General features: G+C 43.8%; 1 protein-coding gene across 1 annotated transcript; it reads right to left on the reverse strand.

Moving 5' to 3' along the window:
* Positions 1-522: 522 nt before the first annotated feature.
* Positions 523-27,132, reverse strand: MIA3 (MIA SH3 domain ER export factor 3). Its single transcript, XM_033054970.2, has 27 exons — positions 26,379-27,132; positions 21,177-21,263; positions 17,001-19,947; positions 15,812-16,099; positions 14,184-14,245; positions 12,907-13,038; positions 11,709-11,730; positions 9,627-9,715; positions 9,398-9,475; positions 9,193-9,303; positions 8,332-8,403; positions 8,032-8,136; positions 7,149-7,271; positions 6,932-7,049; positions 6,222-6,277; positions 6,051-6,141; positions 5,808-5,946; positions 4,111-4,212; positions 3,950-4,010; positions 3,794-3,829; positions 3,635-3,702; positions 3,283-3,380; positions 3,035-3,166; positions 2,761-2,829; positions 2,559-2,635; positions 1,549-1,708; positions 523-1,186 (listed from the first exon to the last, which is right to left on the reverse strand). Exons 1-27 carry the CDS (start codon positions 26,505-26,507, stop codon positions 930-932), a joined length of 5,709 nt encoding a protein of 1,902 aa, XP_032910861.2. The 5' UTR covers positions 26,508-27,132; the 3' UTR covers positions 523-929.
* Positions 27,133-27,480: the final 348 nt, after the last annotated feature.

A 27,480-nucleotide genomic window follows, 5' to 3' on the forward strand; every position in this document is an offset into this window, starting at 1 on the left:
GGAAAACTCAGCTCTCAAACTTCACTTGATGCTGGGAGATGCTCTTGAAAGCAAAAAGCAATTAGGAAAGTTCTAAGTTTTTCTAGTGGAGAGGAACTGTGGAAACACAGGTCAACTCCACAGCTTCATCAAGGTTTCCAGCTCTGGAAGCTGTATTCCCCATGGTCCTCATTACATGAAGCAAGTCCATATTGTGTCAGAGTAGATCAGTATGAGGGCAACATTGTCATTACCCTGCAGCAGCATTAATTTGGCCTTGATTCAATTCTTGTTCTCAGAGCTGTAGCATTCTGTCACATTACTGAACCAATGTCCTTTCTGAACAAAACATGGCACTGAAACAAAGCCTTTGGGGTTTAGCAAAAGGAATTTTGCTTTTTATTATAACTTTCCTTTGAATACAGTGTCATTTGTGCTTCTGATCTCTGACCAGACATCTTTTTAAAAAACCCCAGAACCTCGGAGTCCTCATGTAAACCCCTGGCCTACAGTCACTGCAGCTCAATGATGTGATGGAGAAGGCAGGTTTGATAGCATTTTACTTAAAAAATTATTTCCACAGGAAATGATTTGATTTACATTTTTAAAGAAATTAGTTCATTCACCAACTGGTTACAAAGGCTACATTGAATTAAAACTCTCCACACAGGTACTTCCTTCCTATTGCACTTTTAGAGTAGGTTCAAGTCCATCACAGAAAGGTTCTTGCAGCCCAAGTGGATGGATGAGTCTGTGATCATAAATGCATATAAGATGTCTGTAGCAACTGGATAAAAATTAATCCTGCAAAAGCTGAGATATACTGAAATGAGACCAATGTCTTCAAACCAAGAGCCATTTCCTAGAGTTGTGCACATGGGAGCCGGGTCCGTGGAGCTGCAGGCAGGGATCCTGCTGGGGCTGTGCGTAGTCCTTGGGGCCAGCTGCCCTCAGTCCCTGGGTGCCGGCGGAGGCAAGTCTCTGTTGGGAGGAGGAGCATAGTCCCTGGAAGCCTGCGGGGGTGGCATCGGTAGCCGAGGGCCCGGCGGGCCAGGAGGGCCGAGCGGCGGGAAGGGAGGATGCCCACGTGCGTAGCCTCTGGGATCTGGGGGAGGCAGGAGTGGGCCAGGAGGCAAATCTCTCATTCCTAAACGTGGACTAGGTAAGAAATCTCTTCCAGCTGGAGGTGGCAAGGGAGGACCACCACCTACAAGGAAAGGAAATCATGGAGTTAAATGAAATCCAGCTTTAACCTAAACAGACAAGCTCCTGATTAGTTCCTCAGTTTGTCATTTTCTAGAACAGCTCTGGAATGGATCACTGTCACATGCAGGACTTCAAAGCCCGTGAATTAGTCTAGGGACTTTTGGCTGCTGGTTTCCACTTCAGAGTAAACAAGGAAAAATACCTTGGCATTAAGGAGGCATGAGTAAACCCATCCCATCCAAGCTCATTGAGCCAGCTAAAGCCCATGAAGCACGGGGAAGCCGTGTGCTAAGGAAAAGCAGATCTGGGTTCTGCAGCCAGATCCAAGAAGTGAAGTGTCAGCACAGGGCACTGCAGCCGTACCTTGGGGCCCAGGGAGAGGCCGAGGCCCGAAGTGCCCCCGCAGAGGCGGCGCTGGCGGTCCTGGTGGTCCATAGCGAATGGGCGGCGGGGGCCCCAGCACGGGAGAGTTCATCAGAGGTGGCCCAGGGAAAGGAGAGGGGCCTTTGGCACCAGCGTTACCCTGGCAAGATGAGGTGACACTCCAGTGAGTTACTGCAGCAGACAAGCACTAACACTGCTGAACAACCTCACCACTCACCCAGAGGCAAACAGGTAAATGGAGGGGGGGTGCGGGAGAAAGAAAAATAACCCAAACGCACTCCAAACCACATTAGCCAGGTAAAAAACATGGAAACAGGCACAGCTACTGCACCATCATCATCCCTTCTCCCAGAACACTACCAGCACTACCCAGGAGTGAGTGGTTAGTGAAACAAGTTCCTTCAGATGAAGCTGTACTAAAGAAAAGTTCAAGCCCTGTTGAGGTGTCCTTGGTGGACACCCCTTTGGTAAAGGACCTGGAACTCTGAATTACACATGGAATTGTGCTTAAACACCACAAGTAAGTCAGCTGCTTAGGATTATTGTAGTCACTCCAAAGTGTTTGCCCACAGTCCTTAACAAGAAACATCTTATTTCCTCAACCCCACAAAAACCAGAGACCAACTGCTCAGCATTAGAGAAACCCTTTGAGACAGAGGGACGAGCCCGTGGTTAGTTCCACAGAGCAGTTGTTATTCAGCAGTTCAGAACACCAAGCCCGTTACTCCTCTCCATCAAAGCGGCACCACCATGTCCAGCCTCGGAATACTCACTGCAGCTGGTTCCATGGAGGAAGGTGACTCTGTAGTTACACTGGGGGCTTCAGACTCTTTGGGAGAGGGTTGCTTTTGGGGATTTTTTTGGACAGCAAATAAGGATAGTGACAGGATACAGACAAGACAGAACATGATACAGTTAAAGAAACAGGAGGAAGTACAGTGAATCATGTATTAGAAAGGCTTCCTGAAGGTCAGGGCATCTCAACTCACCACTCCATCCATTGCTGTGGAAGGGGAGGAGGTTCTTGGCTCACTGCTGATCAGGGATGCCACAGCAGGCCCAATATCTAAAAAGAGAGCCGTGAATAAGTGTCCTGCCATGCCTAGGGTAGGGAAGGTGGGCTTGAAATTGCCTTTTGGAAGGGAAGGAGTAACAAGTAAGTTGCAATTGGCTGCAGACCACACAACTTACCAGGAACAGACATCCTTCCAGGTAGCTCTGGAGGCCTTCGTGGGGGAGGGGGGCCGTCCACCATTGTACCTTAAGGGAAACAAGAACCCCAGAGACCCTAAATAACACAAGCCAGAGCTATTTCTATTAATAAAACCCTACCACCAACCACTCATTAGTGTATTAATAAAGAAGGTATCATTATCAACATTCCTTCAATCAGTATCTGATCTTAGTGTTCCCGGGTGTGTAGCCTAAGAGGGAGTTGTCAAAAAAGGGGAGTTTCACTGCTTACCAAATTCACCCCTCACGCCTTCCCTTCGAGGAGCAGAGAGGGGCCGGGCAGGGACATCAATCATCTGTGTGGGGGATGGATTTCCTCCACTCACAGGTGATGGGCCAGAAGAGCCATCTCTGCTTAAGGGCCCTGTGTCAAAGAATTCAAACCACTTGATTTACTTTTCTACAATTTAGCACAGCCCTATGTTTTTATGATGTGGTGACTCCAAGACCAAAGGTTTTGGGAGAACCAGCAGCATTTACCTCGTCGTGGTGGGACCTGGCGGTCAGGTCTGCCAGGAGTTGGCTTTACAATGACTGGTCTTTGAAGCATGATGATTTTTTGGTTTACTTCTATTAATCTGATTTTGAAAAACAAAGGTTCTTATCATTATTCAGGCAATACAAGTGAGTTGTATCCATTATAATGTAACAAGGCAAACTGCGTTGTAAAATGTTACAGCTTCCAGTAAGAAATGTTATTTTAACCATCAAAAAAGTTTAACAGTAGTTAAAATTAGTAACTTAAAAAGCACTGCACATTCTGAGCTTCTTCTCCCCCAGGCAACTCCCAGCATGTTCAAAGAGCAATAGAGAGGGTCTGTTCTGTACTTACTTCTGTCTCAGGTTGGCTGCTTCTCTTTTCTCTTCAGCCAGAGCTCTCTCGGCCGAGCGGGCAATGAGCTGGTAGAGAAAATTTCATCAACTGCATTAATGGCACCAATGTGACATCAAATACAAACTGTTGGCATCAGAAAAGGATGAACATTCTTACCCAGTTGTCATGTGCCTTTTTCTCGTGAGCAGCAATCTGAGAAGGAAAGAAGCTGTTTAGTTTTTATCCAACTACCAGTATTTCCAATAACTCACCACAGAGCACTGGAATGATGCAGTAAAAGATGACACAATAACCAGCAAGCAAGAAATTTACCTGGTTTTTGTAAGATCTCTCTGTTTTTTGCAATTCTTCTTCCATATCTTGGATCCTTTGCCTGTACAAAAAGAAAAAGAGGGGAAAGAGAGATGTTTGAATAAATTTTCCTCAGTAGCTGAAATGAAAGGAAAACCATAATCTTCAGAAATTTGACTTACTTGTAAACTTTCACTTCATTGATGGCCAGCACAGCTTTTTCATCTGCAGCACACAATTTCTGCTCCTTCTCCTGACGCTCATACTCTTCCTGGGTTAGTTTTCTGCATAGGAAAAAAACAATGCACCATGTAGTCCAGCATTCTACATCTATTACAACTCAAAATCAAGGTATTTCCCTGCCAACGACAGCAATATCAAAATCTACAATAATGTGTGTCATCACAGACAGAAAAAAGAGATTTTTTTAGAAAGACAGAAATCCTGTCTCTTGAAACCAACAGACAAACCCTTTGGGTACAAAACCTTAAAATTACGGAGTTGACTAGAAAGTTCTGTCAGCTTCTGAAGATCTGTCAGAATCTATCAGCTGCAGACAGTCCATCCCTTCAGATCCTGTAATTTTCCTAGCAATGCCACAGATTGCAATCCAGATTTACAAAGGTGCAAACAAGGAAATCCACTGGACTGACACCAACCACAGGAAATGGAGAAATGAATGTGTTGTGAAAAGAGGCAAATTCAGGGCCCAGGTGACAAATACATCCAATAGTTATTAACCATTTGGGAAGCTTTTTCCAAGTATTCTCCATACCAATTCACTGCACAATCAATTTCCACAGTCTTTTTATAACCTCATTATTTTTTGGATATTTTTCTGGAATTATTTAAGAGGTCTATAGTGTGTTCCTAACTTACTAGAGCTATCCCACGGAACTGGAACCATTTCACTAATAGCAAAGAAACTATTGCTAATAGCCACTTCAACATAATCCATTTCCTTGGCTAAAACTCAAAGCAGTTTTCCAAAAAAAAAATTGCAAGTTTTTCATTCCAATCAAGAAATACTAACAGGCTGTGTAATCTCTTGTATGTTTTGGAAGCAACAGAAATTCTTCACAGAGGTCAAGATGAAGTTTTCCCTGAAGGGTGGGAAAACTCCACCTCTCCATTCCAAGTTTATTACACATGGACCCATGGAAGTTACAAGGTCAGGCAGTTTCACTACAGCCTCATTTCCAAACCTGTGCTTCCCCCAACCAACACACTTAAGCCTTAGGAACTTCAACTGCTTCTCCATCACAATTTCAGCTTTTCTACAGAATTTAGCTGAGAATGTCCCTGAATCCTATTCTCAAATTTTCCCCACAAAACTGAGATGATATTACAGACATTTCAGTAAGTAAATAAATGAATGAGGAATGAACACATACAGAGCTGATCCTCACCACTGGCAATTCATTTCTCTCAGCTGGCATCACCAACTCAGCCCTCATTTAGCTCTTTGAGAAAGCAAGAAGCTCACAAGGCCTCAAATACTAAAGCTCACAAATACTAAAGTTTCTACATTATGAGAATTAGACTCACTGAACAGAAGTCCAAGTAACAGAAACAAATCTTAACAGCCCCTATGTTCTCCTTGACAATTCTGGATGATGTAACACAGCAACCACAAAATTTGCAGATCAAGCCCACTCCAGAAGTTTAAAAGTAGGAGCCAATATGGTGTGTGCCCACTGACAGTCTTTTTAGAATCTCTGGAATAGTGGCAAAAGTAAAGAAAGGACACCAGCTTCAGCTGTACTGAAAGAGTAGCCATCATTCTTCCAACCACAACTTCCAAGTTCTATGATCCTTCTGAATGAAAAGTATTTGGACAATGCCCATGATACAACAGACAGAGTAAGGAAAGGCTTACTTCTGGAGTGCCATCTCCTTCTGCTGGTACAGCTCACCAAGTATCTCCACTTTCTGCTGAAGAGTTTTGCATTCATTTTCTAGTTGAGTTTTGGCTGACTGCAGCGAAGAGGAATCGTGTTCCAATGTTTTTATCTTCTCTGTTGGAGAAGCAGTTGCAGTAAGAACCATTATGGCCACTTACACTTTTCTTTTTAAGCCACCAACAGCACTTCCTCCTAAGCAGTTATTTTGCTAAACCTACCTTCCAGCTCGTGTCTTGCTGTTACTTCATCATTCAGTTTGGATTGCAGAAGATTTCTGTCTTCTTCAACTATAGATAACATTGTTTTGACCTGAAAAGAAAAGCAGAGAGTTTATGATCATAGGCATAGCAGTAATGTGACTGCATTTATTAGATACTTGTGCAACATACCCTGGAGACATCCATCATCTGCTTAATCTGAGTCTTCATCTTCTCACTCTCAATATCTAAAAGAGAAAAATATCTTTGTTTTCCCTGTTTTTTAATCATGAACAAGGCTGCAGACAACTGTTAAAAGTAACACTCCCTACACTTTAATCCCTACATCCTTACATGGTAAAAAAAAGCCAAAAAAATCAATAAGTGGGAATTTCCAGCCCACGTATACTTTAAGTAGAAAAAAGGAGGAAAAAAAAGGGGAACAAAACAGGATTTCAAAACCAGAGATGCAGCAAATACATGTGCAACATCACAAATTACAAACTGCCTGAATAGCTTTGAAAACATCTATTTTGGGCTTTCAAATTTAAAAAAATGTGATTACCTAAATTAGTTCTTTATCTGAAGGCAAGCAGAAAGCTCATTAAAAATTCATATCAAAAATAAATGTACCAGAACAACAAAGCCAAGACACTCAGCTTTTGGAGTGCTCTTAATTACCAACCTTTATACACAATCTTTGTAACCATATCACTACACTCATGGTTTACCTCAAAGATAATCTAAAAGCAATTTTTTATTGACCTTGTAGCCAGTTCCTCCCTTCAGTTAGGGATATTTTGTGTTTGAGGATTCAAGTTGGCAGCTCTGTATGCATGGATTCCTCTTCTTCCTCTCTAACATGCCACAAGCACAGCACCACTGTGCTGGGATCACTGTACCTGGCAACTCTCCATTGGCCAGATCATCTCCAGGGATCCACTCATGCCCTCTGTCATCCTTCTTGGCCTCTGAATCCATGTCCAGCTGCTTCAGCTGCATAATGCAATTGGTTAAAACCTAGTAAAGAAATCAAAGATTCAGTTGCCCTGCATTTTGTGAACTATGACAGAGTATTTTATGATGCATAATACTGAAAGCTGGTTATAGAGAACTTACTTCAATTTCATTTTCTTTGTAGGCAAGTGTCTCTTCTATGTCCTTCTGAGATTTCTGATACAGTTGAATTTGCTCACAGAGCTCAGAATGCCTCTCACTCCAACCTTCAGCTTCTTTTAGCAGCTGTATGAAGCACCAAGGCAAGATGATTACTTGCTGTGTTTATAGTGCATGTTGTATGTAATTAAAGTCTATTTACTGCCAGCTCTGCTGATAACTGATCACCATGGGTCACAGACAAAGGGTAAACTTCAGGTATCAGGCTCATTGCTGTTCCACTGGCAGAACTGGATGCTGGGAATCTTTCTGCAATTTATTATTCGGTGGCTTTACACATTTGACATTTTCTCAGCTAACATCCCAACTGCTCAAACACCTCAATATGAGGAATTAATTGCAGCCCAGAGGCAAATCAAAACACATTCCTTAAAAAGCCACATACTTCACATACGAAGAAAGAAAGCAGATATTTACAATTATTTGGAAAAGAACTGTCCCAATGTTCCAGAGCTAAAACTCCTCCCCATTATCTTTGCTTTCTGAAATACTTTCTGGCAATTCTTCACCACTGAGCCCTGACCCCAAGTAGCAATCTCTCCATCATGTTTCAACCACCACCTCAGCACAGATTTTCTGTGACTTTGCTGACAAAAACTGCATCGGGGAACTGGCAAAGCTTTCATCCCAGAGATGTGGCTCAGCTGCACAAACAGCCTGTGCAAGCAGGCAAAAAGCATTTAAATTTTATCATGGTAATAAAAACCGTGGAATTCTGCCATGTTAAGAAAACAGAGACATGCTGAAGCTATACTCAAAAATACCAGGAATAAAGGCTAAATATTTTGTTTGAAAGACAAGGTTGCCTGGCCTGAGCATAACTTACCTGCTCCTTGCTCTTTTTCAGCCTAGCATTCTCTTCCTGCACATGATGAAGCTCAGATTTCACCTTTTCTTCACTCAGTTTAGCTTCATTAAGGGCTATCTGCACCTACACACGAAACAAAAAAGAACAAGAAGACAAAGTCAAACTGCACTGGAGCAACAGCTACAAAAAACTTGGTTAAATGGAAAAGAAAAAGGTACACATGCACAACCTGCCAAGCCAGCATGTTCTATTCCATAGCTAAGAATTTTCCTGATACAAAAACTTGTGACTGTTGAGGGGGTGTAAATAATGCTTTACCTCTGAAAGCTCTGCAGAATGCATAGTGATAGCTTCCTGAAGCTTCTCCAAGGACTTCTGGGTTTCAGAGAGCTAAGAAAAAGACGAGCAGTGACTTAGTGTTATCCTGGCACAAACCTCAGCCTGAGTAATTATTTAACCTGTGTCTTCTGGAAGCATAAAAGCAAAGTCAAAACACAACAAACTTCCATTTCAAGCATCCATTTGCTGGCAGCAACACAGCACTACCTTATCAATAAGGTAAGGAATAGAAACATTCAGCACATTCAAATCAACTTCTACCCCTGACTCTGCCTGTCTGTGGCCAGGAACTTGCCAATACACCTGTGCAGTCCAACGAGAGGAGCTGCTATCATTAGCAACAACCTTTGACCAAAACAAGGCCAAAGAGCTTCTTGATAACAGAAAAATCAGGCCTTAGAAAGAGGAAAGAGAAAACAAGTATCTCTGGACTACAAGAAAGAGAGGCAGCTCAGAGAACTTCACACTAACTGTAGAATTAAATACTGCTCTGAGTACAAGAAAATGTCTCTTCCCAACCTGAAAACTTCAGCTTATATTGATAAGGAACTTCCTGGCTCTAGCTAGGAAGTATTAGACTACCCCATTACTTGAATGCATCTGTTTGTTTGTGAAAGCACATAACCACACAAGTCCATCAGGATCCTAAGAAAACCCCAAACAAAACAAATCAACATACTAATCCTTTGATCTTGGGATAAACCTAACATTTCATTTAATCTTTCTTTTTGAGGTGGCTCACCTTGTTTGTTCTACCCCTATCTAATCCTCTGGGTCATGACCAGCTTTTAGGGCACAGCAAGCTAAGGACACTGTAAGACACAAGTGTATTGTTCTAACCTTGTTCTGTTTCTTCTCATTCTTTTTTCTCTCTGTTTCAAGCATGGTGTGCAGATTTTTCACTTTGTTATCTAGCTTCTGATTTGCTTCTTCCAATTCTTTGACAGTGTCCTTAAAAAAAAAAAAAGGTGTAGAAGACCAACCTAAAGCAAACTATTTTTATTTGTATTGCTGCTTTCAGTAGAGTCAGTTAACTTTCTCTTACCTTAAGCCCTGCTGTTTCATCTGAGAGAATGTCTTTTTGTTCTTGAGCCACTTTCACAGATTCCTTTGCTTCCTTTATCTAAGCACAGAAACAACCACACAGAACTGAGGAAATTGTCAACATAATATTCAGTACGAATAGAAAATAAAAATATATTAGATGTTGCATTGACTGTATCATTAAAGCAGTAACAGAAAATTAGGAAACAAAGGACAACTCAGATCAATACCTTTTGATCATATTCTGACAACTTTTCTAGGATTTCTGTTTTTTCTTGCAGAAGGTTTTTAATCTTTTCAGCAAGTTGTTTTTCAGTCACTAGGAAGAAAAAGAAAGCTTACAGTAACTGAACTTCATATACTGGGCAAAAAAAGTCAGCTATCATTACTACCACTTCAAACAATGTTTTCAGGTATAACTAAAGCATAAATCAAGAGAGTGTTAACTCCTTGGCAGTCAGCCCTTTCTGCATCTCCAACTTTCACTTACAGGATTAAAAACAAGACAGTAAAGCTGACACAAAGCACAAAGCTCCTGCACCCACTTCACAGAAGCTGCTCTGAGAACCCAGAGCAGAGTGAGGTGCTGGCAACACACAACTGAGGTGTGTTCAGGGGAAGAGTTGACAGCGAGGACCTCAGAGCAGTCTCAGACACCCAGGGAGACGCCACACCTTCCCTAACAACCACCTTTCTGTTGTATTGAAACTGAATGTTTCATCAGCAAAGGTAAGCTGATGAAAGCTCTGAAAGATCTACTGGGAACAGAACAGACACAGTCAGCCAGCTAGGAGACAGCACCAGTAGGTCTTAAGGAGCTGCTCTGCTTACACCTCAAAAGGACTCAAGTGATTCAAAAGTGACCAAGCAGCAGCCTTCAGGCACGCATTTGCTTCTCACCCTAAACAAGCCACCAACCAACCCTTAGGATTCAATGAATATCATTAACACACTTCAATTATTTTATTGCAAATTATTTTAAAACCACCCAATTGTTATTTTTCAAGCCCAAAGCCACCTTGGTCTGGATCTGACTGCTCCAGGCGCCATTACCTCACAGCAAATCCTGCAGCACAACAAGGAGCACTGGTTGTTCCAACTGCATCCCACAGAGTGCAATGGCAACTGCTACTCCTGCTTTCCCTCCCACACGAGGCCTCCTGGGACAGTGCATCCCAGGCCTTTCCCACTCTGGGCAGAGCAGAGACAGCAAGTGGCTGCCAAGGTTCAAGATAGCTCTCTCAGTTTAAGGGAAGGAGCAATCCCTGCATTAGCTTGGCCTCCCAATTTTACTACTGTCATGAAGGGAGGATAATAGATTTTTATCCTTGGGACTCCAAATGTAAGCTAGGTTTTAAAGCATTTTTGTGACTATTAATATTCCTCTATTTTGGATAATGATTTTAATGACAATGTGGCCTGTATCATGCTTGAAGAATATTTGTTCTGCTCTTTAGTAGCTTCTATACAGTATCAATGAGAAGAGTATTTGGGTGGTGGAATTAAATCCACGATTCTTGGTTTTTAGGGGGACCTGCTAACCAATTTCTGTACCACCAATATTATTCCTGCACTACAGCAAACATCTCAGAAATCAAAGATGGGCTTTTTTCAGCTCATTAATTCTGCATTAACTGTGCAGAAGGAAACTGCACTATAACCACAATGAAACTAGAGAGGAATGACTGCTAAGCAAAATGTGAGGGAGGAAGAGACAAAGTTCCTATGAAGACAATTCTTCCATATTTGCATTTTTCATTCCAATATTAATTCCAGCAATCACCCTACTTTGATTTTTTTCCCCATTCATTACACTTTAATTTTATAAACCTGAAGCCAGAGAAAAACTCTTGTAAAAAGTGATATGCTGGCCACGGGAATATCTGAATATTTAGATCCAGAGTGTTTCTTTGCAGCCAGTTTCAGGCTCCCCTCAGTCCAAAAAACCAAAAGGAACCAGCTCCTGCTTTCTCAGAGAAAACAGCAAGCAAAAGCAGAACCACTGCTGGTCAGAAAACCAAAACAAACTCTGCCCCATGAACCAGTGGTTCACATTTATGTCAAATGAAATAGAGCCCTTCCTTGCCCTTTTTAGAGGGGCAAGCTGCATTGTTTCTCCTGATCAAAGCATTATCAAAAGTAAAATTTAAACCCTAAGACTCAACTAAATATCATCTATTGGCCAAGCTTACACTGGGCATTCTCCTTAAAAAGGAGTGAAGATGAATACTTGGTCCTCTGAAACAGTATAAATCTTCAAAACTTTTACATGCCTAAGCATCAACTGCACTGAAAAGCAGAGAGAAACTCACCTTGATATATTCTACTCTTTACCTACAGAAGAGAACAAACAAACAAAAAATTAGCCATAAAAAGTGATAACTAAACAATAGTATTAATATTCCCTGTGGAAAAAAGTGACCACTTCCATACAGGTTAAAGCAGCATATGGAAAACACATCTATCACTGCCAGTGAGTGTTGAGTAACACTACAAACAAGCTTAAGCTGTTTTCTAATAAAAGCTCCCAGGCTAAAGCCCTGTCCAAGAGCCTTAGTAAACCTCTGTTTACTCACTCACTAAAGGGATACCAGAAACTGCCACAGCCAATTTGCACAGAAAATGAAGACATTTTGTATCAAACCACAGCCAAAACTTGCAAACACAAAAAAAAACCAACAACCCTTTCATCTCAGTTCTGTGCCCTCTAAACCTGTATGTTTATGTGGCAGGTGCTTGTTTCGAAACTAACACCATAAAAGAAGACTTTCAGAAGCTTTTTTATGCTGTTCTATTAACACTGGTTTATGCACTTGAAACTGACCCAGCATATTCAATGTCAAAGCTAAGCAAGGGAAAAAAAAGATCAGTATTGTTACAGAAAACATGTAGTTTTAGTTTATTTGTCAGGCACGAATATGAAGTATTCCATAAATTTCCAGAGCATATCATGACTAAACTGGACAGCTGTAAAATAAATTTGCTTATTTGATTCTCATCCCTCAGCTCCCAAGTAAAAGCATTGCTATGGTCTGGTGATAGACTTAGTGCTGCACAGAAAATTATCCATATAGGAATGAGGACAAATGGAAGAGGTCCTCCAATGAAAATTAATATCATGTTTTTAGGTTTCTAAATGCAATACCTGCAAGCAGCTGGACAACATGAAGTGGGGAGGATTAACTGTTTACTTTGGATATAGCCAGCAACAGGCTCAAGCACATGGAAGGCTTTCCCCAGCCTTCTTTATTTACATCATACTGCTCTATTTTGCTTTTGAAATTACCTCTTACTAAGCAATCTTCAATTATCAGCTTATAGAAAAGCTTCTTAGCACTGCAACTTACTTCAGCTATTCAGCCCAGCATTTACCTCCCATCAAACAGAAAAGGTAAAAACATGAAAGACTACACATTGCTTTGACCCCAGTACTGCTGAAACAGTTTAACCACACAAAGGACCACTCAGTTAGTGAAACATCAGCAGGCTTGCAACATGAAGTATACTCACTGAAAGGCATGTTCTCCAGAAAAATACAGCAACTGTGACAATTCCCACTAAGGCAGTTATAATAACAGGCTCCCATGGAAGTCCATGGAAATCAGGCCCAGGACGCATTTCCTCAGGCAGCGTGGCAACCAACTGCAAACCAACAGCAGGGACAGCTATGAGTGCGTTTGCATTCAACAGTGGGGCAAAACAAGCAGTCTGACAGGTGCCTTTATTCCTCCCATAAACCCAGAGAACCATCAGAGAATCATCTAGAAGTTGGTAGCAGCTTTTCTGCAAACTGAAAACCGAAAATGAAGAAACCACAGAGCAGCATGGTGCTCACATTTCAATGCAAAAGTCCCGAGTACCAGGACACCTGACAGTCTGCTGGCAAAGAAGAGCCACACCAAAGCGAGTACACACTGATGCACACCATTTGCTATACATAGCACTGGTAGTTATTTGACCTGTTTCCAAATAAAGCTATAAGGATGGAAAACTATAGGAAAAAAAGAAAAACAGTTTTATAATCAGGACCAATCCAGTGCAATGTACCAATCCAGTGCAAACGGCTCGGCTCTTCTCCCAGCTGTTGCCCCTGTACAGGGTCATATGCCATGAGTCTCCTCCTCCACCCGGAGGTCAGAGAGCACCTGGGGAAGGTGCGAACGCCTGGTACAGGCTAAGGGGCTGATAATGACATGGCGCGCCTGGAACAAACTGTGCGAGCCGCCCGGGAGCCACTGCCTTCTCCCTTCCCTTCCTCCTACCCACGTTCCCCACAGGCGGCAGAGGAGGGGACGGGAAGGAGGGCGCACACCTGCCCCTGCATTGCCCGGCCGGGGGCCGAGCTCTCCCCGCCATCCGGGGAGGCCAGCAGCGATCCCTGACGGCAGCGGCCGCCCCCGCTCCCGCGGGACTGCCCCACACTGCGGAACGCCGGCCCCTGACGGCGGGGTACGCCGGGGTGACCCCTCAGGGACCCGCCTCGCTCCGGGAGCTGTCACCGCCCGGCTCGGGCCGCCGCGGCCCCTCCGCCCCTCACGGCCGCCCCGCGCGCCGCCGCTTCCCCGTCCTCACCTGCAGCAGCTTCCGCCGCGCCGAGGGCTCCTCCGCCGGCCACCCGCTGCCGCCGGCGGGATCCATGGCGGCCCGGCAGCGGCAGGCACACGTCAGCCCTCCCTCCTGCCCTCCTTCCCTGCCTCCCTCCCTCCCTCCGGGCCCGCCCGCCCGCGCCGCCCCTCGCCCGCGTCGCCCCTCGCCCGCGTCACACGGCGCGCGCCGCCGCCACTCACCCGCCGCAGCAGCTCCCGCGCCTCGCCCGGGGCCTCCCGCCAGGCGGCGCCAGCGCCGGCACCTGCGGGGCGAGAGGGAGCGGCGTGAGGGGAGCGGGCCCGGAGCCGCCTCGGGCACCGCGGCACAGCACGGCCCCCGCGGCTCCGGGGCACCGGGAAAGGGGCACACAGCCCTCGGGAAGGGCGCTGATACTCCACGGGCGGCGTTAGGAGGAGGGCTGCCGCAGGAAGGGACGCGGCTGTGCGTGGCACGGTGCCGAGCCCGCCTCACACAGAGCACAGCCGGCTCCTCCAGCCGTGAATGGGAGCAGCGCTCACTCTTCAGCTCCTAACCGCGAATCCCTCCGACTGGCTCCCAGCACTGCTCACACAACCGCAGAATGTTCTAAGTTGGAAGGGACCCACAAAGACTGTCAAGTCCAAACACTCCCGAACTCTTTCACTACTCTCTAAGTCTGGCAAAAGCTTTAAACCACCTCCAGCTCTAGCCTGGCCTGAATGCTCCCTCTCCTCTTGCTGCTCCTGCTGCCACACATCCAGGCAGCAGATTCCAGAGCCACCTGCCCAGCCTGCTGTCACACTGCCATTCCACCATCATCCGCCTTGTCACTTCCCAACACGTCTCCCAGACCTCCTAAGAATTCCTGGCAAGCAGCATTTAACCACCTTTAAGGAAGGAATGGAAGATGGTCTGAAATACAGCTGAACATCTGACTGCTTCACCTGTAAGTTATCCACTAGCCATTTTGAAATTCCTTTGTTTTCTTGGCATTCAAACCTAGAGTTTCCTTCAGATCTTAGAAGCTGCTCAAAAGCACTTAGCCCTGGAGATGGTTCCAGCACCTCAGTAGTGTACAAAAGCTAACAAAGATGTGCCTGAATTTTTCCTAAATGCTCAGTGGAGACAGAAATATTAAGCATAATTAGAAGTGAAGGCAGAACAGCAAAGCTGTGAGTAGCACTGAGAACACAGTCAAAGATTGTTTAATGCCAAAACAGTGCTGGGAAAGATGACAGTAACAGGATCCCTCCTTGGCATAATGATGAGATGGCACTCTAGCTCCAGAGGGGTAAGGTCTCAGCCAGAGGGAGCCAAACATTTCTCCTATTCCAACACACACAGCAATTACTGTAGCTGCCTGAGGGGGAAGCTACACACCACCTTTCCTGGAAAGTAATATGGCCCAGACACACGGGCTAAATAGAGCAAGAAGAGAGGGCACACAGTTCTGTGGGCAGTCCTGTCTATGGAAAGTGACCTTTAGGCTGTCAATCCCTGCAAAGAGGCAGAAACCTGGGCTGATGGTATGCTTCCAGGGATTTCTGCTTTTTCTCCTCTACCATCCTGAGACACAGTCCACAAGCCCGGGCACAGCACTCTCACTCTGACACTCACAAGAGCACTTTCCTTTTTCCTACATTGCAAAACAGTGGTAGAAACTCTGCTGTGCTAAATTAGCAACACAGTACTGCCACTAGAGGGACTGTCACCCAGGGAAAGCCATGAGCATTACAGCAACATAAAATGAAAGTATCAGTGAAAACTCCTGCTATTTGCCTAAAAACACATTAAACCATGCATGTCTTCAAGAGCAAAAGAACAAAATGAGCCAATTCCAAATGGTTACCTTCAGCAATGTGTTCACTGGCACTCTCTTCCGAATCAACTGACCCAAAAGAAGTATCTTCCAGGGGTGGTCCTCTTTCACTATCATACCCTTCTTCAGCTTCTCCATTATCTGAGAAGTTGGCCTCTTCATGCTCAGGTGGAACACTGACAGCCCTCTCCTCCTCCTCCTCAACAGGCTGCTCAGGCCTCTTATCTTCAATGAGCTGCTGAAATTCCTGATTGCCCTCATCCATGGTATGCAGGTTTCTGGTGGAAACACTGTCATATTCAGCCTCTTTGGCACCATCTGTGACAGACAAGGAGGTATGAATTAAGCACTGAGCTAATATGTATTTCTTACATCTACCTTCAGTGAAATGCTGCCGGTAACACAGCTTTCTTGACACTTTTTACATATTTCAGCTTGCTTTCAGGATATTCTCAATCAACTTTCAGTAACATCTTATTAAATATCTGTATGAAATTCATGCAAGATATCAACCACTGACCTTTCAGTGAAACATTGCAAGGTGAAATATTTGCATAATTCGTGACCTTATCAGAAATCCCATATTGAACATGCACTACTGTAAGAGGAGCCTGGCTAAAAGCGTATCTTAACATCTTGCACATTAATTAGAAAACCCAGCAAGTTTGCAGAAGACTCTACCTCTGGTTCTTGCCCAATCAAAAGATCTGTTTGTTCAGTATTTCTACTTATGCACTCTTATGAATGTGGGCAAAAACATGATTATAAGGAGACCCAAGATTTTAGGTGCCTGAATTTAGTACCCGGACTTTGCATTCATCACCAGATCTCTCACAGTCAGGTGATAATTAGTTCAGAAAAAAAGAGACTGCTCTAAACTCTCAGCACATTAATATATGTGAATCCCTGTTTCTTAAGGAGGTACAGACTTGTCCTGAGTGGCTCCTTACGACCATATCCATGTATGGATCTCCCTTCTCTTACACAGAACTTGGTCCATAAGAACAGGTGTGCTGAACTCAGCATCCTTCCTTAGGATTGTCCCTGAGCCACTCTCACCACAATGCTAAAAACATGCATTAAAAATAAGGAAAACCCCAGATTATTGCCAAGGCCTCTTTCAATTCTACTCCCTCCCTCTCAAACTTCTCTGTGTTAGTCTTGCTTGGGACAGTTTTACTTCCATTTCACCTCTTCATTAACTGGCTTAACAGCCTACCTTGAATGTGCAGCTGGTCATCTTCCCATTCTGGAGGAGAAGTAAGTGGGACACTCTCACCAGCAGATGAATATTTACTCCTTAATGAATATATTAATTCCTGAATGTCATCCATCAGTGCACTCTCCTCATCATACAAATCCATCTCCTTCACCACCTCCTCCTTATTTTCTGCCACCCTGGAATCCAGTACTTTTCCTACAACATCCAGAATGCTCGATTCTGAAAACTCCAGTATCTCATCCAGAGCTTTCTCCGTATCTTCGTTATTCTGGCTCGCCTTGCGAGCAAGCTCCATCTCCACCTTCATGTCGTGGAACATGGCTTCAATCCTAACCACGTGTTGGAGCCCAAGGTACTTCTGCAGGCGCATCACGCGCTTTTCGTCAAGGAAATCTCTCATTATTGAGAGCTGCTTCACAGACTCACTGAAGTCTGCTAATGTGTCACTGGTGCCTTCTGAGCTGTCAGCAGGGCTGGGGACATGTGCAGATTGCTGGTGGTCATTTCTCGTTTGCTCTGAATTTTGCACCTCTTTTGAGTCTTTCTGTGAAATGCCCTCTGGGAGATGATCTTCCTTTTGGTCAAAGTCATTGCTGTCTTCTGTGTGAGGAGACTGGGAATTATGTTCTTCCACAGCTGATGGCTCCTCAGGCTCAGCAGACTCCTCATCAGCTTCTGTGACATGTTGCACCTCATCCAATTTAGCATCTTTTCTCACTGATACATCAACTTCTTCGTTCCCAGTCTCGCTTGCATTTTGCATGCTGATTGTTTTATCCTCCTTAGGGAATGAGTTTGTTTCCTCTCCTGTACTGTAAGTAGGATTTGGGATTCCTGAAACAGTTTCACTTAGTCCTACTAGTTCAGGATTTTTATTTTCACCACCTAATGTATTATCTTGGACATTTGTAGCCCTTGATTGTGATAGCTTTGCACTTGCTGCATTCTCATCTTCCAATAACTCATCATCTGCTTGTTTTAGGTCAGGGTCATCTTCAGCATCTGGCTCCTCAGATTGCAATTCTGCTCTTTGTGTTGTTTCTTTAGCCAAATCTTTGCCAAGATTTCTGTCTGATCCTGCATCCTCAGAAGGAGCAGTTCCTTGCTGAGTAAGATTCTCTGTATTAGTGTTCTGTGTGGTGCTTTTTGATTTTTCTTCAGGGGAATTTTTCTCAGTGCTTTCTTTAAAAACTGGCATCTTGCCAGGATTTCCTGAAAGTTTTTCATTCACATCTGCCTCTGAATTCACATCAGTCTCATTTTCCCATGGCCTAGGTGGCTCAACAGCTCCACTATAGCTTGAGTCTTCTTCCCCTGCAGGAGTGTCTTTCATGTTTCTCTTTTTTATTTCCAGTTCTTTGTTAAAAGAGACAGGATTTTTATTTTCATGATAAAATTGAACTCCTTGTTTTAAATCTTCTTCATGTCTGAGAAGTTCTTTCTCCACAGCAGGCATTCCATGCTCCACTTTCTGTCTTAAGAGGTCAGTATCTCCCAGGTCACCTTGAGATGCACTTTTTATCTCTTCCACTGGTTTGGCTGCAACATCAACTGGAGGCTTGTTCTCAGCTTCTCCCTTCTCCATTGTTTTCTCCCATGATCTTTTATGCTGTAAATCACTTTCCAAGGATTCCTCCAAGGTATTGTCCTCAAACTCTTTCTCACTTTTCTCTATTGGAGCAAGTGGTGCTCTTTCAGGACTTTTGTTGGTATCATCATCAGATGGTTCTGAAGGATCTTCCTTGTTTTTAAGAAATGATTTGGATTCCAGAGCATCGCCTGGACTAGGCAAAGTGTGAGGATGAGGCACAGCTGTACCTTTCAGTGCTGCAGAATGTGACTGTGTTCCATCAGTGAGCTGCTCTTCCAACTCTTCAGTTTTGTTGGCTTTTTCTTCTGAACCCAGATCACGTGTACCCACAGGCTCCTTTCCAAGGGGTTCTTTGGAGAGATCCTCAGGCTGAGTTGCTGCTGGTGCTTCTCTTTTACTAATTAGCACCACCTCATCCTGTTTCTCTTTTGTTTGTTTAGATTCAGACCCGTCTACACTTACACTGTCACCTGACTCCTTACTCTTACTGAAGGCATCTTTAAGAATTAACACATCTGAATCGTGTTCCTCCCTGGTGTCTCTTTGGTTATTTAGCTTTGTAGCACCCTTTGCATCTTCATCAGGTTCATGATTTTGGGACTTGACGTCATAGTTTCCATCATCTTTTAAATCCACAGGGGATGTAATTTCATTGTCTGCCATAAAAGACAGCAAAGGGATTTCTGCAGACTGATCTGCAAACTCTGGCTCCTCCTCTTCATTATGAGGATTAATGCTCAAATCTTCATTTAAATCATCCTCCAGTGACGTGACAAGGTGAGTCACTTCATCATCTGATACAACAGCATCTGCAGTTGAGCCAAATTTTGTTTTTAAGTTCACAGAGAGCTCTCTGTTTAAAAGTGTATAGGCATTGACTTCTTCATTCTCTTGGTCAAGTTGGCTGGTTTCACCCTGAGGAATACTAGTGTTTTTGGTATTTTCACTCTCTAGCCCTTTTAATGTCCCATGTAGCATTCCTTTCAAGTGCTCATGTGCAATTTGATCTCCCTGAGAGTTTTCTTTGTGACTATTGACACTGGAGTCTCCCCCAGTATTTTCAGTTCCTTCTGTAAGGGAATTGTCAACTTTGTCTGTCAAGACAAGGTTTTCCTTTTCTTCTTCAGCACTTTGCTCAAGATTGTCTGTCTCCAAAGCACCAAGAGACTTTCCTCCATCAGTCTGTTCAGCCTTCTTATCCTTCTCAATTCCTTCATCTGGTTTTGTCCCTGGACCACTCGATTCAGTCTCCCCTTCATTTGCTATTGTCTCTTGCAATGACTTCAGAAGTTCATCCACATTATAATTATCAAAGTCATCCCTTCCTCCATCAAAGCATACAAAGTCTGTTTCCTGAAATGAAAAACAACATGCAGTCAAAAATATTATTTTCTTTCTAACAGTGATGAGACCAAAAACATTTGCCTACCTAAAGAGAGGTGCAGCAGCAAAGCAAATCATGTTAACCACACAGAATTAACCCCTTGAGTCCCTAATCAAAACTCTCTTTGAAATCAATGGAGGTTTTGACCAAGGACTCATAAAATCTAAATAAAAAGGGTTTTGCAGGAACAAAGTGTAAGGCAGCAATGGAGCTGGCAGTATTACACTGCACTCATCACCATATGTCCTGAATGAAGAGCAAGTCTATTGCTGAGTGCCAGTGAACAGAAGAAAACAAATGTTGATGAGCTTGTGTGTCACAACCTCTGTTAACTGGCATCCCCTTAAAGAACCAAGTCTCACAAGCAGGAGCTCCCTGTCCTGCAATTCTGAAAAATAAATAGAAGAACTGCAAGACACTGAACACAATTTCACAGAACCATAGAATGGCCTTGGGTTGAAAGGGGTTTAAAGAGACCTTGGTGGCCTCTGGACTCATTCCAAGAGATTGATGCTCTTCCTGTGCTGGGACCCCAGAGCTGGATGCAGCACTGCAGGTGGGGGTCTCAGCAGAGCAGAGGGACAGAATCCCCTCCCTTGCCCTGCTGGCCACACTGCCTTGGATGCAGCCCAGGACTGGCTTGGCTTCCTGTGCTGCAAGCACGCCTAAAGCTACAGCTTCAAAAAGGCTTTACTGACACAACTCTGGAGCTGCTGCTATCAGTGCATGAAAGCCAGTTATGTGTGGAAGGGCCACAATTCTAGAAGCAAAGGGCTGAGTGTACCCACTTTTGTTTGTTTCTGACAGTACTTTAAACTTGGAAAGTTTGGGAAAAGAAGCCATTTTGATTACACACCAGAAGGCTTATGCACAAGCCACTTAGCAGAGCTCAATCCAAACAGATTTCTTTAGAAAAAAACCAGAACATTTGAGAAAAGAAAGGTCAGTGCCCATGTTTTGGGCTGATGCTTTCACACCCACCCACATGCAGAGTTGCACAAACATTCCACCCCACCCACCTACATGTGCACCTCTGCATGTGGCTAGCTGCTTACTAACAAAAAGTTACTAAAAATCACTTATATTCCAAATTTCTTCCTTGGGAATTTTTCTGAATGCCAAGGTAAGAAACAGTAAATCCCCAACTGAAAAAAACAAAAAACAACAAACCCAAAACCCCAGGACAAGTAAGACTTACATCTGTTGGTAATTCTAGCTCCTCATTGGAATAGTTATGATTTATTTCAAGTAAATCCTTTGGAAAATATCCAAAATCACTTCCAACCTGCCAAAAAACAAACACAAACAAACAAAAAGCAGTAAAGAAGGTTTAGAAACAACATGACTATGTCAAAAATTGCAGACACTGGTAGCAATTATGTTGAACTGACTCTCAAGTATTCTCAATGAAGTTTAACACAGTGAATAAAAGAAGAGCAGTGCCTTGTTTATGCAACAGTTTTCACTGAGGTTTTATACTTACATTTCACAACAGCCTTGTGAAGTTGGTTTAAGTTTTACTGTTCATTTTTAAGGCCTGACTTGTAACAAATTATTAGGAGAGTTGGGAATAAAGCCCAGGCACCAGAGGCACCACACACCCCTCAAGAATTTTCTCAAGTACAAGCAGAAGAGGATCTTTGACTAATAAGATTTGCATCCACACAAAATATTATACCCCAAAATATGCTCACTTTCTAACTTATGGAAAAAAAATTCTTAAAGCAGATTGTAGGGAAATGCAAAATTGTACTTGATGCACTAATCATTTTAAAACCTGTGTGGAAAATATACCCCCCTCTACAAATGCATTGTTGCTCTTCAGTGCCTGACACAAGCAAAACTCAGTCATAGAATGGTGATTTTCAATATGCTAAGGCAAGGCAAACAGTGGAAGACAAGAATCTCTCTTATCACTCACCAGATAAGATCTACACAGAGTAATGCTCTCACTTGAGAGTTCTGACAACAGCTGTCAAGAAGCCAATATTAACAGCATGCAATCACTACACTGATTAGATAATTCAGGTAATTAGAGTCTGGTGGAAACACCTAGAAAGGTACAGAGTTCCTAGACAAACAAAATATCTGGGGGAAAGAAATAAAGTTGGTCATTTCCTCAATCATTTGTTACAGGAGAAAGATGACAACTGCCAATTTTCTTGAAGAGTTTGTGTGGGCAGAACACTCAGCTAAAGTTCAAATTAAAAAAAGAAACTGGGTATGGGATATTAGGGATACACAGATACACTGATAGCACTGAAACAGAAAGCCTGAAGCTTTCTGGATTTACAATAGCTTAAAAAAAAAAACAAGAAGCAATTAGTACCTAGCAAATAATATGTACTAATAATTTTTGGATGTCTTTGTTTTGATATGCAAGCAAAGTAAGCACTGATACATGACAGGACTTCCTTTTAAACTACTTCCCATTCAGATCTTACCTTCCATAGTTGATATCTCTGAAGTTAGTTACACATGTATTAAGAAACCCCAAAGTGTTCCCTCTCCACCTTTTGTAAACACATATGCTCTCTTACTGAAAACAGATCACGTACGCATGTTTACTTTTTGGGAATTACCAATAAGAGTGGGAAATTCATTTAGACAAATCAAAAGCTCGTCCTTGGTACACTAGAGTTTAATTGTAAAATTGGTTTATTTCTCTCTCTAAACTTCTACTCCAGTTTTTAATGATCTTTCTGAAAACAAAAGTTTGAGCTTCAAAGTCTCCTTGCAGACTAATCTCTGTGACACCCATTATAATCAGGCATCACAATTTGAAACTCCTTTATTGCAATCCAAGCTGCTGACCATACAAGTCCTCTGCAGTGACCCAGTTTGCCACTTCTGTGGTTTTTAAGCCATATGGGATCCGCCTGCTCAAAACTTCATCAGCTTCTCTCCTTACAAGTCCTCTCTTGTAAGGGGAAAAAAAACTCGCCTCATTGTGCAAATAAAGGAAACATTCATTCTCTACAGACACGACAGAGGAAAGGCACTATCAATGCCAAGGGAGAAATATCCACTCTCTTCCCAGCTAAAAAGTTGTGCACGGACAAAACACGTGGCTGTGTGTACAGCATCTGGTCCCCCTGGTGCCCACGTGGGACAGGCAGCTGCTGCAGATTCACTGACCCTCACACAAGCTACCAGAAAACTGCTGGGGAAGATGATGTTCAAAGCTTTTTAATCTTTAAGCCCACATCCCTAAAGCACAGACATCATAGGTAACTAGAACTTCAGAACAGAGGGAAAAGAAGAGCTGGTTTGCACCTGCTGAGCATTACCAGTGTTAAGAAAACACAGTATTGCTCTGACCCTCTGGGTCGTCCAGAAATGCTGTCTTCCTGTTTTACTTAATTTTATCCACCCTGCCTTCTTTTTTACTAACCTATGTACAAGGTTTGAAAACAAACAAACAAAAGCAAAACAAAAACAACACAAGCCACAATCTGCAGTCAAGTCCATTTCTTGTAATATGAGGCCAGAAATGGTTTTCTCAACCTTGAATCAAAGGTATTAAGTTCATCCCTTTGCCATAAGATAAAATAACAATCTTAAAGTGTCTTTGACAAAATGTTTTCTGAAAAAGCAGCAGGTTTTTTCCTTGGAATGACCTGAATTACTTTTGGAGTTCTAGACCCTGCTAAGGTGAGGGCAGAATGCAGGAAAAATGCACAGGAGTCTACAACAACTTGATGATGTAAGCAACACAAGATTGATGCTGAAGAGGAGACTGATTTACAGCAGGACACTGTGCAAAGGACAAGGAGAGCACCTGATACTCTATCTTTTGGTTTTGGGAGAAAAAAATCAAGCATCTTCCTGCAACTGATGTATTAATTAAATTCATAACATAAAATGACTATTAAATAATGGTCATAGAGTATTTTCCAAGCATTTGGCTTTGCTTTACTATTGAGGCTTAGAGAGCTCTGCTAAAAACTAGAGGCCATTAATGTATAGCATATATTACAGCTGGGTTCCAGAATTTTTTCACATGCAAAATACCCAGTGAACATAGAGTATGCTCTATAAGCAATTTAGTATTCAAGAACTGGCATCACAAAATAAAGGAGCTATTTTGTCAAAATACAACATGCTTGCTGGCACAGGGAAAAAAAAATCAACAATGGCTTGAAAAGGGTGGAGTGAATTAGAAAAGCAAAGGCAAATAAAGCCCAGTCCCAGCTGCTATAGATTTTTCAGCCTTGGTGAAAGGCTGCTTTTCTTATCAGATCATCTCCCTTCAAGTCAGAAATACTATTGTATTTCTCATGGCTCCTTCAAATTGATTTTGGAATTAGAATCTGTATTTACAACTTGTTTGAAATAAGCCCCAGGTTGCATTAGTTGAAGCTTCTCATACATACATCCCCCTGACAATCAGAACTCCACTTAGCCCTTGATTTCATAGCTCCTATTCTGCCCTAATAAATCCTTTTCCCCCAAAAATAAATTTTGGGGAATGGAAAAAGGCAGTAGGGCACATGGACAGGATCAAATGATGCACACAAAGCCCACACAATGTCCCACAGTGAGATCCCAAAAGGGCCACTGCAGAAGGTACATGCCTTCCACTGGAATTCTTTTGATGGCAGACCTCACTGGGTAGCCTGGGTTTAATTAGCAAGCAGCAGCTTCCCCCTGGCTCCAAGACTTCACACAGCAGGCACGGCTGGCCTGCATAAATCAAGCTGCCCAGTCAAACCTGGCATGGGCAATCAGGCTGCCCAGCCAAATCTGACACAGGAAGTCACGCTGAGGACAGAGACCCAGAGCTCTCTGTGAGTCAGGGATGGGGGCAGCTGTGCCCTACTCAAAATGCAAAGGCAGGCACGTCTCACCCTGCTGCAACCAGCTTCCAACCAATCAATCCAAGAGGGATAAAAGAAATAAAGGTTATAGCCATTAACCAAAAGGAATCAGTCTGGCAGCATTGCCCTAAAAAGGAGCACTGAAAATCGTGTAACACAGCTGAAAAAGGACAACAAATTAAATGGAGCTTTGCAATTCTTTCCGACCTGCCAACTGCAGCTTTTACTTTTTAAACTCAAAGCAAACATCCTTTTAACTTGGAGACACACCTAACTGTTGCATGAGCTGCCTATCAGTGAATAATTAAACTGAATATTAACTCAGCAATTACCTTAACCTGCTGTCTGATCTCGCAGCCTACATTATACCTTGTTAGAAGATGCAAAATTGGCCCCACGCTGCTACTCTGCACCTCGAGAACTGGCAGCCCTGGAAACCTGTACCACCAGCTAATTACCCAGATTATTTATGGTACAGTACATGTCAGAAGGGAATTACCAGCATGACAGAATTATTAACTCTTCTTGAGCCCCGTGCTGCAGTTTTTCTATTCACTTCTGTATCATTCTAATTGGATTCAGCTCCAACTGAGAGCTTGGCTGCCCACGCCCAGCCTGAAGTGGTTACAGAAAGTGATACATCCTGATTTTCACTAAACCACCGGTCCCACAGTCAACACCCAGGTGTGGTTTCAAAGCACCCTAGACCACTGTCAAAATTGTTTATCCTTTGTAGAAGACCAGAGTAAGAAAAGAGGCTGAAGTAAACAATTCAGACACTAAAAAGGATGTAAGGGAAACATGGGGAGGAAGCAACAGGGACTAGGTCTAAGCAACCTCTGGATTGCCAACATTTTCAAGGGAAGCCCACAAAAACTGTTCTTTCTCTGTGGTGCCTCAGTTCTGCCTCTGCCAGGCAAATAAGGTACTTCTGAAAGTCGAGAGGATCTTTCTACAAAGTAACTGCAAGTATGGGGATGTTCCTTCCCCACTAGCAGAAGCCTCTCAGATTGTTCAAGGATGCTGACTTAGACAAAGCCACTACTCTGCAACCAGCTAAAGCAGAGCTGAGAGAGGCAGAAAATCAAATTTGACCTTAATCCTTTCTAGTTTTACTACTTATTTTTTTTCTCCAACTCTGCATGCAGCTTAGATAAAAAGGTGAAGGAGGCAAATGAATATTAGGATGAAAAACACAATTAAAACATGCACATGCAGTGATCTTTAGCAGGATTACAGAGTGCAGGATGAGACCACGTCATGGGAAAACACAAGCAGTGGCTTAAGCCTCCCTAAGTGGTAAGGGAAGCTCAGCTTCTAGTAGGCCACCACCACTGACAGCGCTGCAATAGGAGGCTTTCAACACAAAGGCAGTTTTCTAAGAGTTTTTAGACATATTAGTGTTGCCCATTTTTCACAGCACTAAGGTTTGTTCAAACCTCATCCTGTTTCCCACTGGCCTCATGACAAAGCAGCATTCACTGTGTTATTTAGCCATGTTCCAAGCATTCTCTTACAAGGCAAAAGGAATGAAAACAGATTACCAAGAAGAGCAAACAGAAATGCTTTACAGTACTTACACTTCCAGCCCAAAGCTCAGTTGATTCTCCTATTAGTTTATAATATACATATACCGCTTCTCCCTTCTTAAAATTTACAAATCGACAATCCGGACCTTTAAAGTCCCGCATGGCCTTCCCTCGGCACATTAGCACTGTCCAAAGAAAGCAAAGAGAAGAGTATGACTTGAAGACAATTTACATGAAAAGTGTCCTTGCTAACTGGCAGTAAACAAGACCTCCTCGCATGCATCGCTTTGCTATTTTCCAGATTGAGCCAAGAGATAAGAACTAAATTGAAAGTATAACTAGGAGATTTTTAGCTATAATTAACACAAACAAACAAGCGAAGTTATAGCTAAAAAAAATAATAAAAATTTTAAAAACCCAAGTTATAGCTAAAAAAGAAAAGCAAACGTTCTAGTCAAGACAAGGGTTTGACAAAGCACTGGAGAACTACACTTCAGGGGTGCGCAGTGAAGCTAATTATTAATGTTAGAGCAGAAATACGACATCTGTGTCCCAGAGAATCGGTCCTGAAATCATCCCAGAGAGCGGGTTTATCACGAGAGGGCTTTGCAGGGGGAGCAGGAGAACCCAACACGGAGCTGCGGGCATCTGAAAACTTGGCCGCGGAGAGAGGGACGGCGCGCGTGGGCGTCGCGTTCCCGTTTTCCCCGATTCTCTCCCGTTTCCGCGCCAGAGCCGGCGGAAGGAGAGGGCTTTGGGAAGAGCCTCCGGGAAGCATCTTCGCCCACAACCCCCTCGCCGGGGCCGTGCCCGCCGCCCCCACTCACTGCTGCACTCGAAGTCGGCGCAGCGCTTGCGCTCGGCGAAGCGGCGGCCCAGGTCGGGCGCGGCGGCGGCGGCGGCGGGGGCGCAGCGCGGGCCCGGCGGCGGCAGCAGCAGCAGCAGCAGGGCGAGCAGCAGCCGGGGGTCCGGCGGCGCGGCTGCGGCCGTGGCCATGTCGGCGGGCGCCGCGGAGGGAGGGAGGGAGGGAGGGAGCCGGGCGGGGAAGGAGGGAGCAGACACGTCAGCAGCGCCGGCGGGAGGGCGATGTGGCGGGGGAGGGACAAGCCCGGCCCCGCCGCGGCCGCGGGAGGAGGGCAGCGCACGGACCCTC

This window comes from Catharus ustulatus, chromosome 3, assembly GCF_009819885.2.
Source record: "Catharus ustulatus isolate bCatUst1 chromosome 3, bCatUst1.pri.v2, whole genome shotgun sequence".
Lineage (NCBI taxonomy): Eukaryota > Metazoa > Chordata > Aves > Passeriformes > Turdidae > Catharus > Catharus ustulatus.